This window comes from Desmodus rotundus, chromosome 8, assembly GCF_022682495.2.
Source record: "Desmodus rotundus isolate HL8 chromosome 8, HLdesRot8A.1, whole genome shotgun sequence".
NCBI classification, from domain to species: Eukaryota; Metazoa; Chordata; class Mammalia; order Chiroptera; family Phyllostomidae; genus Desmodus; species Desmodus rotundus.
The window spans coordinates 36,811,571-36,830,358 of NC_071394.1; the positions used below are offsets into that span (position 1 = coordinate 36,811,571).

The 18,788-nt window shown below is 39.4% G+C and overlaps 1 protein-coding gene across 1 annotated transcript in view; it reads right to left on the reverse strand.

Moving 5' to 3' along the window:
* The window catches only part of PREX2 (phosphatidylinositol-3,4,5-trisphosphate dependent Rac exchange factor 2), a 223,257-nt gene that overhangs the window by 136,606 nt on the left and 67,863 nt on the right, over positions 1 to 18,788 (reverse strand). Inside the window, exons 6-10 of the mRNA XM_024572341.4 lie at positions 18,236 to 18,397; positions 10,505 to 10,638; positions 5,723 to 5,826; positions 3,640 to 3,789; positions 656 to 800 (exon numbers count right to left, since the gene is read on the reverse strand). Coding sequence (XP_024428109.2) covers positions 656 to 800; positions 3,640 to 3,789; positions 5,723 to 5,826; positions 10,505 to 10,638; positions 18,236 to 18,397 — 695 coding nt within the window. The remainder of the gene's footprint in view (positions 1 to 655; positions 801 to 3,639; positions 3,790 to 5,722; positions 5,827 to 10,504; positions 10,639 to 18,235; positions 18,398 to 18,788) is intronic.

An 18,788-nucleotide genomic window follows, 5' to 3' on the forward strand; every position in this document is an offset into this window, starting at 1 on the left:
ATTAGAAACAACATATAAAAAGAATCCATCCCAGAGCCTGGCCTTCCTGCGGGTACCTGAGGCACCAACCTTCCCTTTGGCTCTGCCTGCTTAACCCAGCAGGGACTGCCCGAGTGCCGCTGTCTGCAAAAACCCAGGGGCACACGCGGTCCATTTACGCTCCACACCCAGGCCGCTTCCCTGCTTGTTGCTCCGAGCCTGCCCCTCAGGTGACCCACTTTTTCAGACTCTTCATCTCTAGTCCTTCATCCTGAACCCAGCTGTCAAAATTCTAAATTAATTGGTTGCTTAGACTGTATTTTTCCTGTTCTTTAGTCTTCTCTTTTAGGCCCTGTACTCATGTCCTTGCCAGACTCTGTCCCCTACAGGCAAACCCACCTGCCTGCGCAGCCTCTGTGTTGCCCTTGGAACACAGTATATCAGAAAGTACTGAAGTCATAAATAAATGAATAAACGCCTTAAATTTCCTTGTCATGGTTCCCAGCTCTATTACCATTCCCTCATCCCACAATGGTCCAGGAAATGTAGATAGTAAAGAAATATTACAAAATGCTTAGGAGAATATTTTTTAAAGAAAAACAACACAAGATAGTGAAAATATAAATATAAATATAAATATAAATATAAATATACGCACTCAGATTACCAACCCTACCTTCCAAGAAAGCATTTAGGGAACGTAGTCAGTTTTCTTTTTCTGTCTTTGATCAGATTTCCTTGTTTGCACATCATTTTATAAAGTTTCTCACCCTGTTCGGAGATCATTACCCAGGTGTCTTGCTCCATTCCTAATTTTAAGCCTATGGAAAATGAAACAGAGGACAGGTAACTGAAAAAATCTCTTCATTAACTCATGATTAAACAAACATTTACTGCATGTCTACCATGTGCTGGGGCTGTACACACAGAGCTCTGTATTACAGGGGCCTAGTTTTCCAGAAGCTCATAGGATACAGGCAGATAGTGGAGGCAAGATGCCCAGGGGCATGTGGCACCCTCGTGCAAAATGTGCCTCAAAGGTACATGGCTCAGCCAGTGGAGGCAGAGCAGCTGAACCACACACTCTATGGACCCCTTCTGCAGGACTCAGTCAGCACAACTGGACTAGGTGACCCCAGAGACAGCCTTAGAGGAAAAATTGTGATACAATAGAAGCACATTCAGAGTACCTCCCTTATCTGAAAAATGGCCAGAAAGACTCTGCAGAAGGGCCCTGTTTGGATGCATAGGTATGAATAGGATTTGCAGAGAGAATAAGGGTCACAAGCACTAACTGAGGTGAAGCAGCACCGGCAGGAAGCCCTGGGTTTAGGTGAGAGCACAGGAGATGTGCTGGTGGGTTAGGCAGGGTCCTTGTTCAACTGCAGTTCCAGACCCTTCATTCCTTAGGTATTGGGGAACCCTCTGTTTTCACCAGAGGGGGAGAAGGCAGGGTGGTACAGGAAAGGAAGTATTGTTGCTCTGGGAATTAAGCTCAGAGGACAAGCTGCAAGGGAGAGAATTTAAATAGAGGGAGACTATTAGGAGGGAACTGCAAGCGTTCAGGCAAGTTCAAGCCCCTACCGGCAATAATAGGAACAAAGTTGAGAAATATGTAGGAGACAGTACTAGGAGGAAAAACCACCAGGTGAATCGTAGGCATGAAGAGAAGAATCAGGATGCCTAGAAGGCTTTAGACAGGACAACTGAATGGGGGGTGGGGGGTAGACAGTGGGCAAAAGGTTTGGGTAAGGAGGAGCCCAGCAGCTGAGCACATTGACTTTGGACATTGAGGTGGAGTTTGGGGGTCAGTGGAATACATAAGTATGAAGCTCAGGAGAGAGGACAAGTCTAGACATAAAGACTGAGAACTTGGCAATGTACAAGTGGAAGTTGATCTGGTGACCCAGGCAAGGAATCAAGTTGAGAGGAGACAGTGCCAAGCGGAAGTCCTGGGAACACTGCCACTCAATCAGCGACACTTCCATGAACACTCTTGCAGAAGAAGAAATACTTGAAGTATTTTAGTCTTCTAGCTACAAAATTTTACTAGCATTTTATTTGTTACAACACAGGAGCCATTAACATTTGCCAATAATAGTGACTAATCCCGTAAGAATTGAGCCTATTAACATGTACAGACTTATAGAACATGCTTTCTTTCTTCCCTTCACTCTTTCTCCCCTCCTCCACCTTTTATGGGGTTCTTGGACATAGCTACATGCATAGTCATTCTGAAAAATATAAAGCTTCAATATGATAAAAAAATTCAATTTATCTTTTAAAAAATTTGATATGTTTGAATTAATTGCTAGATTAAATAAAACTCAGGAGTCCATTATGCATTCATAATCTTTGTCGTAAAAATTCCTATCTGGTTCTTCATCCAATATCAATCAAAGGAGTAAGTATTTGGAAATTCTTACACCACTGTGGACTATGGATATTTTAATTAAGGCAGAAAGTTTGTTCATTCTTCAAGGGGATATATCTGAAGACAGAAAGGGCTCTTCATGTTCTACAATTTTATTGCCAATGAAATGTTTTATTCCTAGATCTCTGGGGAAAGGAATAAACAGTCATGTTTCTTATCAATTATTTGATAAAGAAACTAGTGGCTGTAGAAGCATTTCTATTTCCTAGCTGAATTACAGAAATTTGATTACTTGCAGACAAACTCCACACAATTGAAAATTGTCAGGACAAATACCTCCTGCAAATCTTGCTAAAAACATGAAGCAAATTTGAGCCAGGCCGCCTCATACGAACCAGGTCCTTATTGGATTATATTACATTATATTCAATGGTACTGTAACATTTTATAAAGTTAATGTATGCCCAAAGTGTCTTCTTCAGTAATGAGGACACCAATGTATCTGGCCTAGGAATTTTCAATGCCCTACTAAATATACAGAGAAGAATCGTTGGAGGCCCTGTAACACTGCATATTGTTGAAGCTTGTCTCTTAAAGGAAAGCTGTGACGATGCTTTAGAAACAGCAAGCATAAAGTGCAAAGAACATTGAGCACATTTTAAAGCGAGTGACACTATCTGCTGTAGGCTGAGTATCTGTGCCCCGCAAATTCATGTGTTGCAGCCTAATCCCAGTGAGATGGCACTAGTGGGTGGAGCCTCTGGGAGGTGATTAGGGCATGAGCATGCAACCCTCATGAATGTGATTGACATGCTTATACAAGAGACTCCAGGGACAGCACTCTGGCTCCTTCCACCTGGTGGGGGTACAGCAAGAAGGCGTCGTATGAGGAAGTGGTCTGTCACAGAACACAGAATCTGCGGGAGTCATGATCTTGGACTTCCCAGCCTCCAGAACTGTGAAAAGTAAATTTCTGTTGTTTGTAAGCCACCCAGCCTGCGGTAGTTTGTTAGAGCAGCCTGAAGAGACTAAGACACTATTAAAAAGACACTGCCAGTCACAATACAATTATTTTGCTAACTACATAAAGTTATCCTTGTCTTTTATTTTAGTAAGTAACGGTTGGAAGTATTCAGAAAATAGTTAAGCATGGGGCTTATATCACATAGAAAATTCAAGTGAATATTAAGTACCTTTTGACTTTCTTATAACTTTTGCCCATTATCTGCTTTGCTGCTAAGTTGGAATCTTCCCTAAGTATAATAGTGCCCAGTGCATATACCTACTTTTTCGTCTTTCTCTTTCTTTCAAAATAGCTTCTAACCATTCATGTTTCTCTTCGGGTGTTTTTGCCATACACACAAACCACTTATTTTTTGCTGTGTTGTGTATCTTCCATCCATTAACCACAATGTGTCCACTGCTATGGAAGTCGGCTAGAAATTAAGGGCAAAGGTGAATAAGCAAATGTCATATATAGTATCATATCAATGCAATCATTCAATTCACAAAAGTTCCAAAACCAGTAAATTCTTCAAATTGTCTTTGCGTTCTATGTGTGTGTTGAAGAACAAAAACATTAACACAGTGTTTGTACACTGAATGCAGTCCATGCTCAGTAACCATTTCTAACATCGCCCCTCATAGGCTCTCGCTCCCCTACATCAGACATACCAAGGACAGCAATTTATGCCCATCCCTCCAAAGGCCCTGGATTCTTACATGTCTTTATCTAGGGCTCCAGTTTCCCATGAGCTCAGTGACCAAGTAATCAATGGAAAATTCACTTAGACAACCAGGGTAGTTGGTACGAATGCTGACAACCACATCATCTGAGGGAGAAGGAAGGAAGTGAGACACAGGAGCTCTGCTGCCATGGAAAAACGGGAAGAAAACAAACAGAGCGCTAAAGCAACATCGTGGAGAGTTGACTGCCTTCCCCTATCTCACTTCCACCTCCAGCAAAATGCGGGCTTTAGGATGTTCTCTTGAGCATTCAGGTTACAGAAGCAGGAGAGTTGTCCACATTTTACACAGGTAGCACTAAGTGTCTACGTGTCACTAAACAGTCTCCTCAGAAAGCTATGAAATGAGCTACTGCCACCTTTTAAAAACTAATGTGCACACACCCCGTCATGGAAAGGCAGCCTGCTAGGTCCCACGTGTGATCCCGGGAGTCTGCAACTGCACCGAAGTCTGCAGCTCAGAAAGGGACCGGAAGTGGGAGATTTCTCCCCGTCCCTGCTGACTGACAGCTCCACACCTTTATCCCACCATCAGCCAGGAGGACCATCTCCACAGCACGACCTGTTCCCAAGGTAAGTGCCCTCTCTCGGGAATCACCTGACTTGAGCTCATTGCATGTCTTTTTCCCATACCTGTGGCAACCACAGTTCACTATCTTAAGTACTGGACAATTTGATGGGATGCTAACAATAATACAAAGGAATGGCACACAGGTGAGGATTTGAAAACCTGTGTTCCTGACAGATTATAAATACCCTTCTCCCCTCTGAGATCCAGGAATGACAACAAAGCTATAGGGGGGCAGTGCTAATCTATGCCCCAACCCCATGTTTAAGTTGATTATTGCCAAGACATTTATCTACATGGGAATAAAAGTCACTTATCAACAATTAATATATTTTATATTATCTTGTCTTTTCTCTTAGAAGCATACCTTTGAAATTCTAATTAAAAACATTGGGAAAAGTGATTCAATTAACTAGGCATTTATATTATAGACTTTTTCCCAAATAGTAAGTAGTGTATTTTAACTTCATTTTACTTAAAATTTGTGACTAATCATGATTTCCATGTCTTCAAACCTTCAGAGCAGAAGTTTACCATCTTTGTGAAATAACTTAAAATGAGCACTTAAAATTACACAAACCACCTCCATCCACAACTTTCTTGTACAAGCAAATTGGCAACCTGTTTATATTAATAATGTATGTACAGTTAAAATAAATTTAGAGTTTGCTATATTCTACACTGAATATATTAGAGAAACACAATGTCACATACATGCTTATAACACATAGCATAACTTTAAGAAAATCAATTCATTCATTAACTATTTTCTGCACTCACACTCTGCAGACTAGGAGCTGTGCGTGTCTCCGAGTACTGCTATTCCTGCTCAGCTATTTCTTTGTATCTTTGTTTTTAATGTTAGTGTATTTCAGCCAAATATAAATTCCTGCTATGACAACAGTTCTTCTCTCCCTTTCGCCTTTTTCCTCTGACTGCTCTACCTGATGAAGTATTTTGAAGCTCTGATGCACTGCATGTGAATTATTCAAGGGAGAAGTCTGTCTTATGAGGGAGTTTACCATCAAACCTTTCATTGTAAATCTCACCACTTACCTGTGCCATCGTCCACATTCTCCACCTCCATCACCTCGGTATTGATCCGGCCACGAAAAAGGTATCGATGTCCATCTGTAGATGTCTTGCTGTTCTTCAACCGTCTTACAAAGGGATGAAATCACAAAATCATTATCACTCTACTTAATGGAAAACAATATTGAAGAAATATAATTTAAGCAAATCTTTGAAAAAGAGATACCAATTCAATCAACGACATCAAATGTTAGGCTCTTGGTGTTTTCTACTTGTGTTCTCCCATTCCTAACAGCACTAGTTGCTTTATGAGAGGCGACTTATTTCTAGTTTTTTAAATAAACTGAAGCTCTGGGCTCAAGACAATATGTAGGTGGAAAGGTAAATATGTACTTTTGCTCAATATAGGTTGTCAACGGTGCCAAGTCAAACTCTGACAGACACTAATAGTGGGGTTAAAATTTCCTGTGATTTCTTTCACCTTCAGTTCTCATTTCTTAGTAAGTAGCTGGTAATTCCCCAGTAAAACCCAGTTAGTTCTTATGGTCCCTCTGCAAAGAAATTAACTCTGCTGGTTCTTAAGCATTACCCAGTTGAAAATATTTTCTTATATTGTTTATATGGAATGATAACTATGTACTTGTTAGTAAGTCTCAATCCATTTATGTTCCTTCACAAAGGTTTTATTTACTTTCAAAATAGTCCAAAACATTCCAAACCTTTGCATATAGTGGGTTCGGCACTGGTCTTTAATCTTCACAAGTATGTAACACAAAGATTAAAAAAACCCAGGTTTACAGGTGAGCATTTGTAATAATGAATTAGGTCATTGTGGATGTTTATAGTTGAATCACTAAACATTCAGGAGAGATTGTTTTAAAAACTGAGTCTTTTCAATTAAATTTAAAAGGAAAGATTGTAAGGAATGATTCAAGAGGATTAAAGATTACCTAGTCACTCAAGAAATTTCAATTGACCTGAGCTATTCAAGTTGAATTATTGACGCAGTCTAGGTAACAATTTAACATGCTGAAATCATTATTCATTTGTTGTGTGGCACAGACACACCAGTAAAAGTTAGGACACAACTGTGCACCAACTCCTGTGTGCCCTCACCTTTCCTCCTCTGTAGTTAGGTACCCGCCATGGAGTGCAAAGAGGTGTCTCAACGTGTCTTCACAGTCCCTGACTTCCTTCTTTGGAAAACAGTGTAGATCCTCGCTTATCTGTCTAAACCCTGAGCAAAACTTACAGTCCTTCATCAGTAGTAAAGAAAACCAACTAAACTGATTCATTCATCTGCCCGAGGGTCTGTCAGCCCCAGGCCTTCGTGACCTTGCCCTCTCCTGCTCATTCTAAAAGCGACCTCCAAATGCCCCTCATTAATAAGGCCAAATTAGTGCCATAACCCAGGATTCAGGCAGGGTAACTATAAAAGTTGGCATCATTGGAGGCCAAAGATAAAAAACGTAGAGCCTACTAAGAAGCCAATCACTGCATATTCTCTCAGGTAGGAAACTGTATCATAGTGTGCTTCAAAAAAGAATTTCCTATAAGTTGATACATCATACTTAAAACTGATCATATTTTGAAAAGCTTAATATCCTTGATGACAGTTTTAGTCACAAGCAAATAATCATGGCATAGAATCTATCATCGGGTCCTATTTTCCAAAGTATTAATTTTCTTTGTGATCCCGCAGTTAACTCTGTACAGGCTTTTTGCATTTCTCTTGACCTGCAGATGATAAAGTCAATGTGAAGTTCTGGTAAGTGTGTATCGGAGCTGTAACACTTCGTTCAATCAGATCTTGGGTCCCTTCAGAAAATGGCTCTGCTGAATTTTAATGATTAAAAAGCCTATGGTTTGAAAATAATTTTACTCTACATTATAATGCTGAGGGCTTGCATATCTTGAGTCTATGACTTCCTTCCTAAGTACGTGTTTGAATGGTCGTTAGGATGAGTGCACAGGAGTGTTCACAACAGAAAAACTGGAAAGAACCCTCAAGGGCACAGACAGGAGAACAAATAAACTGTTATTAATTAAACTGTGCTATATTCAACCAATGGAACATCAGGTAGCATTTAAGATGAATAAACTATTGCTACACACATGGATATATAGTTTTAAAAGCATATTTTAAACAAAATATAAGTTGCATATAACTGAATACATAATGATACTGAATACATAATGATACTATCTCATATATAAAGCTCATAAACAAGCCAAACTAAGCAGTCATGTTATATGTTTCAAGTACTACTTAATATATTATTTTTAAGTACTAGTTTCCTCTAAGATTAATAGTGTTAAAAATATGGAGAGCTGGGATGTCTAATTAGCACCTTTGTCATTAATGAACGTAACTCTGAAGTTAAAAGAAATGCATTAGGTCTCCAGTTCCTGAAATTACAACATTATGGAAGTGCGGAAAAGGTTCAGTTCACTCAAACTTTCTGAAGGATCCTTAGAGCTGAGACGGTGCCCAGTGGAGGAAGTGAAGTATACTAAAATGTACGAAACAGGTGGGCAATTCCCGCCACCATCATCCGGGAAGGGATGGGCATATGGGTTTATTTGGTGATTTCCATTTCTAATCACTAAGTATTTTGTCCATGCTATACATATGTTAAGGATATTTGCTAAACCACAAGATTTTAATTTTATAAAACCTTTCTTATTGTTGAACTTATTTAAATATTAAGGCCATGAGGCCATAAATGACATTATCATTTGTATGGTCTACATTTTGCAAAAGGAAGGTATGTATATATGAATAAGAATGAGACGTGCTAATAAAAAAAAGATATTCTCAAGTGCATGCCTTTAGTAATGGCATCTAGATGGACGTGTTAATTAACTCAGGGAGGAAAACACTTTCACAACATATTATGTATATCAAATCATCATGTTGTACACTCTGAATATTTTACAATTTTACTTCTCAATTATACCTCAACAAAGCTAGAAAAAATAATTACACCTAAACAACTTGAATTACATTACAGTGTTGAATGAGTTACATACAAGTAAAATCAACACCCCCTTTTACATCTCCCTAAATCCTTTTTCTATTAGTCTCAATCTTGCTACCAAACACAAAGAATTTAGAAGAGCATACTAGAAAAAAATAAACAAGTTCATTTTCACAAGTGGTAAATACCAATGTTTTAGAAAGCTCATTAAAGCAAAGATGACAACAATTTAATAATCTTTTGGCTCAAATCCTAACCTGTTTCCTTTTATGAAGGTACACGCTACCACTTCATTGAAAGTGAAGTTTCCCAGGTGCAGTTAAGAAGAAGCACATACAGGCTCAGGAAATTTCCCAGTAAAGTGCAACTTTACTACTTTGCTTAATCAACCTGCAAAAATTTTCCCCAAAAGTTCAAGAAAACATCCTATCAAATAAGTACCTTTTGAAAAAAAATATCATATCTATGCCTTAAAACAAACAACGATTACATCAATAACATTAATACATAATATTATTTTAACAATGGCTAAGCTATACCAGGGACTTGCTTGGGTTTTGTTCATTCAATCATTTATTCACTTATTCAACAAACAATTCTTGAGTGTCTATTACATAAGAGGCCTGCTCCAGGCTCCGGGGAACTAGTAATGAAAAAGCAGCAGGACCCTTGTTCTCACGAACCCTACAGTCTGATCGTGTAAAGGTGGTAGAAAATAAATAATGGAGAAAATATCAGCATGCACTTTGCAGGTATTAATAAGGTGGCTGGGAGGCTTCCCTGGATACGGTGGTCAGGGAAGATATTTCTGAGGAAGTGACATTTAAATGAGATCTCCAAGACATGAAGAACTTGGCCATGCAAAACTCAGAGGGAAGAGCAACTAGGAAGGAGAAAAAGCCAGTGCAACATGGAAGAAATAGAATTCTTGATTTCCTCATGGGATGTAAAGTACAGCATAGAAAACATAATCAATAATACTGTAATAACTATGTATGGTGCCAGGTGGGTACTGGAAATATCAGGGGGAACACTCTGTGAAGTATATGATTGTCTAATCACTATTTTGTACACCTGAAACTAATACAAAATAATATTGAATGCAAAGTGTAGCTGAAAAAATATTTACTTAAAAATCTCCCCCCGAATTTCTTTATTTCCTCTCCTAAAACTGTTCTTCTCCCGGTTTTCCCTCTCTATTAGTTTCCTTGATTCCAAACCACAGGCATTGGCCTTGGGTCCTATATTTCACTCATCCTCCCACATCCAATCCATTGGAAAATCTCACTGATTCTTCATTTAAAACATACCAAAATCTTCCCACATCTCTTCGTCTACCCTAGCTCAGCCCACCAGTGTCTGCTCCCTGGGGGACAGCAGTAGTTTCCTAACTGGACCCAACATGTTCTCATTCAGTGCTCCATGGTTTGTGCTCTATAGTTTTTACCAAATAAAGATATAAGTGTTTTAAGAAGGAAGAAGTGCCAAATTAAGCTAAATACTGATGAAAAAACAAGTAAAACACACAGAGCAGAAAAGCGACCACTTACTTAGCAAACACAGAGTCAATGGTAGTTTTGACATGAGCAGCTTAGTGGAGCCTCCAGAGGCTCCTGGGGAGGTAGTGTCATCGATGGACAGTCACAGTCACAGTTCAGCCAGGTGTTATCAGAAGATGAAGGGGACAGTCATAGGACAGACTGAGTGTGTGGAAGTTTGCTGATGAGACCGTGAGTTCCCAGGACCAACCACAGAGGAAAATGAAAAGGTGGGACCCGTGAGATGGACAAATGACTTCTGAAAAGCTACCTGTGTATCCTCTTACCTGTGTTTTCTTTTGCAATACACCAAAAGATTATCGAAAAGGAAAAACACCCGTTCTTGAATATTCCCAGAAGAAATTTTCAGTAGGACTCCACACATGAGCATCTCAGTGCAGGTGTCAGTGACGTTGGACCCCTGAATCAGGAAAAAACGGAGATAATGTTTCATTGCTTCGCATCGACTTACACGTGCAATTCTTTTTCTCCTTAAAAACGTATTTGTGTTTATTTGAAGATGCAATATAGGGACAGGATGCAAGTTCAAACAGTACAAACATTTATACACAGAACGTAGGCCTCCTTCCCTTCCACTCTCCTACTGGCTGGTCTCAGAGGAAACAACTACTGTTGAGAGATTCTGGGTCTCTCTTAGCTATTTTACATATGCACGCATACATTAGCATCTGTGATGCGTGTTCCCTATGTTCTTTAAAAGGGAAATGGCTTCAAACTGGCTCGTAACGTTAATGTTTTTCATAGTCCTTTCTTCCTCCTCTCTTTCCCTGGTATAGGAAAAGTGCTCCATGGACACATGGCAAAAAACAAGAAACTTTTAAAATTTTTAGCCAGACTCAATTTATAGACAGACCCAGCCCTAAGAGAGGAAAAAGAAAAAAAAAGAAAAGAAAAAAACTTATGTATTTAAAGAGAGCAACCTTCCACAGAGCTTTTCACCATACCTATTAAAAGTTGGCGCAGACGCAGAGTCATTAAATAGGCCTTGAATACCCATTAAAGTTGTGATTCAGTGACAAGACTGATTCTTGAACCATTGGAAGTCCAACAGAGCCCCAAGAAGGAAGGGGCCTACGCCCCTGAATCACTCACACAGGAAAACTGCCCGCTGAGAACAGGCAATGCGCTGCTGTGTGAACGGAGCGCGAACGTCCGCTCTGAGCCACTGTAAGTACCGCAGTCGATCCAAACTAGTGCGCTGAGTCGGATTTTTTAAAAAGGAAATGTTCAAAGCTTGGAAAGTTTAACTGTTGTTTTTCTGCCCTTTTCAGAATTCCACTTTCATATTCATATGTCTGTATGCCTAAATGTTTTGGTGATATGAATTTTTATATTAAACTTTATGAAATTCTAAAAAAAAAAAAAAAAAGGAAATGTTCAGTAGAGATCTGTTAAGTGTGCTTTATCTACCAGAATATTTCCATTTTAAAAATGTCTGGTGTCTTTAAATCTGGGGAGTGTGGATGACGCACCAGATGGGCTAGTTAAACCTTGGCTTGGAACTACCCTCCGAGACTGGAACTCAGTGACCCTGGGGTAGGTCCCAGGCCATCCGGCAGGTACTGATGCCCGTAGTTTTCCATCAACACTTTTAGCAGCACTGCTTTGCAGGCTCAATTACCTGAGCTCAGGTGCTCGGGTTCAATGCAGCAACCGTGCTAATGTGGAGACAAAGGCAAGCACAGGTCTCTGCTGGAGGTGGTCCCTGCTGCCTCCCCTGCCCAGGACCGAAGGGGGGTGTTATCATCCTGCGTTTTGCGGTCACAGTTACACCTCCAGTGTGTTTCAACCCCGTGGAATATTTCATCACCACTGAATATTCACTTAAATCTGCAGAAAGGGCTTTACCTGGATAGTGTTTTGTCTTCCTTTGGAACACTGATGTTAATTTTTAAACATAGATGTTTCTCACAAATCCATATTCAGTCACTGAACAACCATGTATATATACAGTAAACACTTATACCTGGGTGAGTACTAAGGTCAGGTTTTTACAGTTCTATACCACGCCAGTCAATGTGCTGAATATTCTCTCCGGGTGTAAATCTCTGACATCTGGTCTTCCTATCCCTAACGTTTTAGGGGAAAAAATGTTTATTGAATTAAATCAGCTCTGTAAACTGTTTCACAGGTCACCGTGCCTTTGTCAGAGGAAGCAGACTCTGGCAACGCGAGAAAACTGCAACTGTGAAAAATGTACTGCCCGTGAGAGTAATAAGCTACTGGAACAGGGTGCTGATGTATCACGGAGTCATAAACCAACATTTGAGAGGTAAGGTATGAAAGAAATACTTTTAAAAGTAAGAGGGCTTCACGTAAATCATCAATTTTGAACTGTCCCAAAGTCATTACATATAATGTAATATGTATATGTGCATATTTAATGCAGATACTTTTAAATAATGTTTTCACTCTCTAAGATTCAGAGCCCTGCTGTCTTTTAGCAGTTCCTTAAAATATAACCAAAGTAATGTACTTTATCATCTAGAAGTAATGCACACTCCCCTTTAGGAAGCTAAATTGATGATGTAAAATCAGAGACCGTTTGTTTGCAATGAATTACATATATCGAATTAAATACCATAAAACCTCAACTAGGAAGTTACACAGATGACTGCTTTCCTTGGATCAGGAAAGGAGGGCAGACTGACAGTTCAAGGCAGGAAGTAATCATAAATAAATATGTGACCAGTGACGGAAAACGTACTCATCAAGGCCCCTCTCATTCTACAAGCTTCTCTTTCTACCCCAAGCCGTGCACCTATCTTATTCCTCTTCATCACCGCCAGCCCAACAGTGCAAAGGGTGAAATACACTGAGAGAAGCCCACCTGTAATGTAAGTGTTCAGGAGAGAAACAGCACCTGAGTTGCAGAACTACCTTCATAATGACTGAATTTCAAACAAACTTCAGGGTGTTCAACTCTAACAACAAGGAAGTGAGAAAAAAAACTCACAAGGTATATTCGTGTATTTGTGAACCAAACACCAAACAGGATGCTAGAGATTATTAGAGAACATCAAAGTAGTAGAATAATGGAACAAATATTGGACTCTAAACAGAACCATGTCAGAATCACTGCCATTAAGCAAAAGAGCCAAGAGTACCCAAAAATAGTAAGAAGCCACCAACAATTAATATACAACTACAATGTAATTATATCTGCACTTAATTACCATTCAGTCCACTATGTATCAGAAACTGTCTTAGATGCTGGGACCCAGAACTTGAGACATGACCCCAGCTCCCAAGAAACATGTACACTAATGGAAGAAACAGAAATGTGAGCACAATTAAATGCAGTATGATCATTGCAAGAATAGAACATTAATAAAATGAGGGTTGGTATGAGTGAACAGTAATGAGTCAGGGAGGGCAGTGTGTGTTTATGATTATGTAAGCTTATCATTAATGATATAGTTCACTCCATGTTGTGGTTTCAGGCTTCAGTCATTCTCCAGCAATTGTCTTCGTTGAACTTATGAAGTGCACCATTTAATATCACCCTCCAATATGGCTGAGATCAGCCTGAATGGGTAAAGCACACAATGACTTCATTCACAGATGAGGACCCAGAGCAGCCCATCCGGGCCCCACTGCTCACCACCAGCATCTCTTCTTGTGTGTGCCTCAGGTTACAGGGTCCAGCAACAAAATAATAGCCATTTGGAATCTAAATTGTTAAGTTGAATGAAGTTCTTGATTGACCTTGAAATGTATAACAGGCTGCCAATTAATTATATGGTCAGTATACATGAAAAACTATTAAATTTCAATGTACCATTACAGAATTTAATGCAGAAGCATGCCAAATTTCATGGGAGGACACCTGTTAGGTGCTAAAGTATACTTTCAAAAAATGACAAGAGCCAGAAAAGGCCATCAGAAGCGTGTGTATTTATTTCATGGTTTCTTTTTTAATTTCCAATGTTTCTTAAACATTAAAATCATAATTTATGAAGAACTTCAACACTAAAACCTCTTCTCAAAAAACTAAAAATAATACTGCTAAACCATATCTGGACTATTTAATCTTTTTTGTGTTAACAGGTTCTTTCAATATAAGTTACTTAAGGGTTCCTTGCTGATTCTTTGCAGCTACAAGGTGGCAAAAATCATTGTAATAGGAAACCATTCACTGATTATCTGACCCCATTATCAGTTCTCTCTGCTTAACACCAGAGGCTATCTCATTTATCTTGTCAACTCAAGGCTGAATGTCAACATCAGAGAAACACAAAGTGACTGCTGAGAGGAAATAATAATCTGGGGAAAGATGAGCGATGAAAGAGGCCTTGAAACTTCCTCCCTCACATACACGGCATCGACAGAAACGACCTACCTGCGCTCTACCCATCCACAGGGAGGGACAGAAGGTGGACAGGAAGACAAGTCAATGGGTGCTTCATAGAAGAATGGGTTCAATATCAAAGGAGTTTCTTGAGAAAATTAATGAAGCGTTTGAATATTCTTTAAGAAGTACTTTAAAACTACTAGGAAAGTTGAACGTGAAATAAAGAATATCACATGGTTTTATTACACAATTTTGTCAAAAAATGTACGCCTTCTCCACAAAAAGACTCAGCATTTGATTCACTTGCTTTGAGATTCAAATTATTAACAGCAAATATAACCTAAATTCCGTTACATACTAGATAAAACAAACTAACAATATAAATTTTCATTTTACTAAGATAATGTCCCAATCAAACTTTCCCCATCCCACATGTGAAATTTTGCTCTCCCTTTTATGTGGATTCACTTTCAATGGTTTTTTTCCCAAACCACTTGCCCTTAAATAACAAGGACTATTATAAATCGAGTCTACCTCAAGGTGGGCCAATTGTAACTGCCAAATCACCTCAGAGAGGAGACAAAAAGAAACAGGTCTCACCGTAACCTTCGCAAGACTCACAGTCACAAAATGACAAGAGAGTGTGACTTGGAGGCCGGACACTGTCAGACATAAACTGCACCCAATGGAAGCAGCAAACAGACTCCGAAACCAGCAAGAGGCCATTTGAAAACGGTCTTGCAGCATTGTATTTCTCCGTGTTTCAAGGTGTCAGATTTCTATTGTTTCTTCTTTCTTTCTAAAACACAATTATTGTCTTGAAGCTTGTTTTCCCAACCCTTCATATATTAATAATTCACCCTCTGATCTCTTATTGTGATTTTTCCCGATTTGAGAGATCAATCCTATCAAGGATATAAAGGTGAATTACTAAAGATATAATGTTTATTGATACTCCTTTGTCAATATCAGTCAGCATCATTCCAAAAATTATAATACTATAGTTACAATACTATCAACCCGCCAAAAAGCAGACTAAGAACAGTCCTGTTCTACAAAATGAATCCATGACCCTGATTTAACAGTTAATAAATTGGTTTTCAAGCAGCGATTATTGCTCTACAATTACCTTTAGTAGGATATCTTGTGGAATGTTTGGACTGTGGATAAGACATATGACTGAGATATCATAAATTATAGTAATAAAAGGTACACGTCAAATATGAGCAATTAAAGCGGCCACAGACCTTCTGTGGTTGGCGGTCACTATGTAAGTGCCGACAGACCCAGTTTTCAGAATAGGCAAGTTTACCGGAGAGATTTCCACTGCAAAAAGCCTTCACGTGATGGGTGGGGAAATAAGACCCTCGATAATTAAGGAAGTTGTTTGAAAGAATTATTCCCCTAAAGTGGAAAGTTCCTGGCATATCTGACTGGGATCCCATGCAAGAGAATGCTAGTTACTGGAGCAGGAGTCCTGTCTAAGGTAGGTCCTAAAGGTGTGCAGGAGGTCGTGGAAAGAACTAGAGGAGCAGCTGGTTCCCAAGGTCAACTCAAGACTCTAAGCCTCAAAAACTCTTTGAGAAACTCTCGTCCGGTGACACCTCTGTCACACCAGCAGATGTCTGTCCTTGGCCCTGCCCTAACCACAGGAGAGCCACTCTAAACAGACGTGAAGCTATCTGTAAGCTGAACAAACCTGTTAGCAATTCAAAGAAAGCTCTTTAACCAACCATTCCCATTCCCTCCCAGAGCTGGGATTCATCCTGGATGACCATGTCCCTCTGTCTTGCGACCTTTGGAGTCCCCTCAGATAGCAGCTGCTCCTAATCTTCCAAGGAGGGCCCAGGCTGAGTACTGGACGGCATGCCCCAGCTCTCTAAGGTGGTGGACTGGGATGAGGAATTGGGTTCTTAACACAAGTTGTCCGCCCACTGGAGGGGCTGTGCTCCAAGCTGCAGTCCCTGAAAGTCCCCAAACTCCCAAATCACTGTATGGCTGGGGCTTGTGCAATCGTTTTCAATCTCCTCAAGGAGACTTTGTGTTGCCACTCCTTTTGGGGCCCAACATTCATTTTATCTCCTGCTGGAACTGAAGTCACAGCTGACTTCCTCCCACCAGTTTCCTCGGTATCGGTGCTCTTTCCTTGCAGTCCAGCAACGTACACCCAGTGAGGCTGGTGAGGTCGAGGCACCCACAGCCACAGGTCGCCATATGACACAGGATGGCCCCATACATTCTTCCTTGGGAGTAACTGGCATATACCGTACAAGAAGTATCAATACTCTTTAAATAATCGCTCATTTCTACAGGAGACTCGATTTGGGGGATCTTGTATGAGTAGGAAACAAAAATATTACAGATCCCATTTCCATAAGGAGCTGAACAGAGACTGAGGTTTTTGTTTTGGTAAAAGGCCTGGCAAACATCACCAACAAATCCTTCAATTTAAAGCAAGTTCAGTGTTTCTTCCAATATTTCAGTGACAACAGACAGCAAAAGCAAACTTCAGTCCATTTTTCTCAGCCCAGCAGGACAACCGCTCCCCGGGAAGGGAATTATCATCATGAATCAACTGTAAAACACATGACCATTTTAATTGATTGGAATCAGCAGCACTTGGCCTGAATGGGGGTCACCCTGGACACTTGAAATGGAAGAATATAAATGAGGAAGAAGCTAAGTCAGATCTCACTAAGCATTTTTTAAAATTCATGGGAAAGAATGGATAAAGAGGAGAATTCCCTGAGGTCAAAATTTGAGATTTCTTTGCAAATCTAAGTGGCTATAATTTTAGATGTAAGTGGAAACCAATATATTGAAGATAAGAAACAAATTAGTCATTATAATGCCTAACGATAAAAGCTACTTAGATTTGTGTGATATAATATTTGCTTAGAAATACTTTAAAACTTGTTTATACTTTAAGAATATTGTGATAATTGCTTATTTTACAACAATAAAAATGTATCCTGGTCTAAAGCCCATGCTCATCTAAATAAGCCAATTGAAAGACAGAAAATTTTAGTTTGCCCTACATGTAGCACTAAAGTAATACAGGGCTCCAACCCACAAAGTAAATGGGATTCAAAGTTACCATAGCTGAAAACACATTACAGATTCTGAATATCACTCTTCATTGACTTTTTTATAATTAAAAAAATCTTTCTTTAATAAATCATGAACCCATAAAATTTGTCATCTTGAATGGACCTTTAAAATCACATCACAGCTACTTCATTCAGTTTAGAAATGAAGAAATTAAAATTTAGAGAGATTAAGTCAGCTTACAATGAAATTCATCATAAAACCCCTAACTTATAGTCTGAAAATAATATCAGGACACATGTATGGAGCCTTAGTCTCTCTCTGTACTCTCTCCAGGACTCCAACTATGTACTTACTGACCACAGTTAATACAGGAAAAAAGGATAACCCCAATGCACAAATACTGAAATATCAAATCTTATAACCCACCCAGTATTGGCTGGCTCTCTTACAAAGCTTGAGGATAAGCCAATTAACTACCACTTTAAAGATATTTAAAAATAAAAACGACAGCACTTTTCAGAAATTCTTACAGCCCCTAGCATTATCTAGGAAAATGACCATTTACGGTTCCATCCATTGCCAATCCATTCTACACACAGCATGAGAAATAGCAAAAGTAGTTTAAGCTCAATTGTTGAAACAGTGACTGTACCTCCCAGCCTTCTATGTGAGACTGCCATTCCTCTAAAACTTCTAACTTCTCCATCTGTCTCTTGGCCTCGTTTATGTTGGAACAGACGGCTTTCATGGCTTGGAGGGCTTCCATCACCGCTGCATAGTCACTGTGTTTCCTTGGAGTCCGCTTCAGCAACTCCTGTTTATACACAAAAACAAATCACCCTTTGATCTTCAGCTTTCTGGTACAGCAGGTTCAGACCGACCAGGAAATGAAAACTGCAAAGATCGTGAGAGCCACTTTCAGAAGTGACATCACAAACTCCACCAAGATTGAGATCAAAAACAAAAGGCTGAATCAATGTATGTGTTACTACCCTGATACACACCTTTGCACTTTAATATTTCCTGAAAAATTATGTCGTTCTTAAAAACTAAATTAGATTTCTCTTTTCAAATTGTCAAATATTTCACCTGAAGCATGTAATTTTTTTAATAAGTTTGACTTTGGGTCCAACAGAAGTACATCTTTATATGTTAATTTCATTTTCCTAGAGACTGTAACAGAATACTAAATCTTTAAATGAATA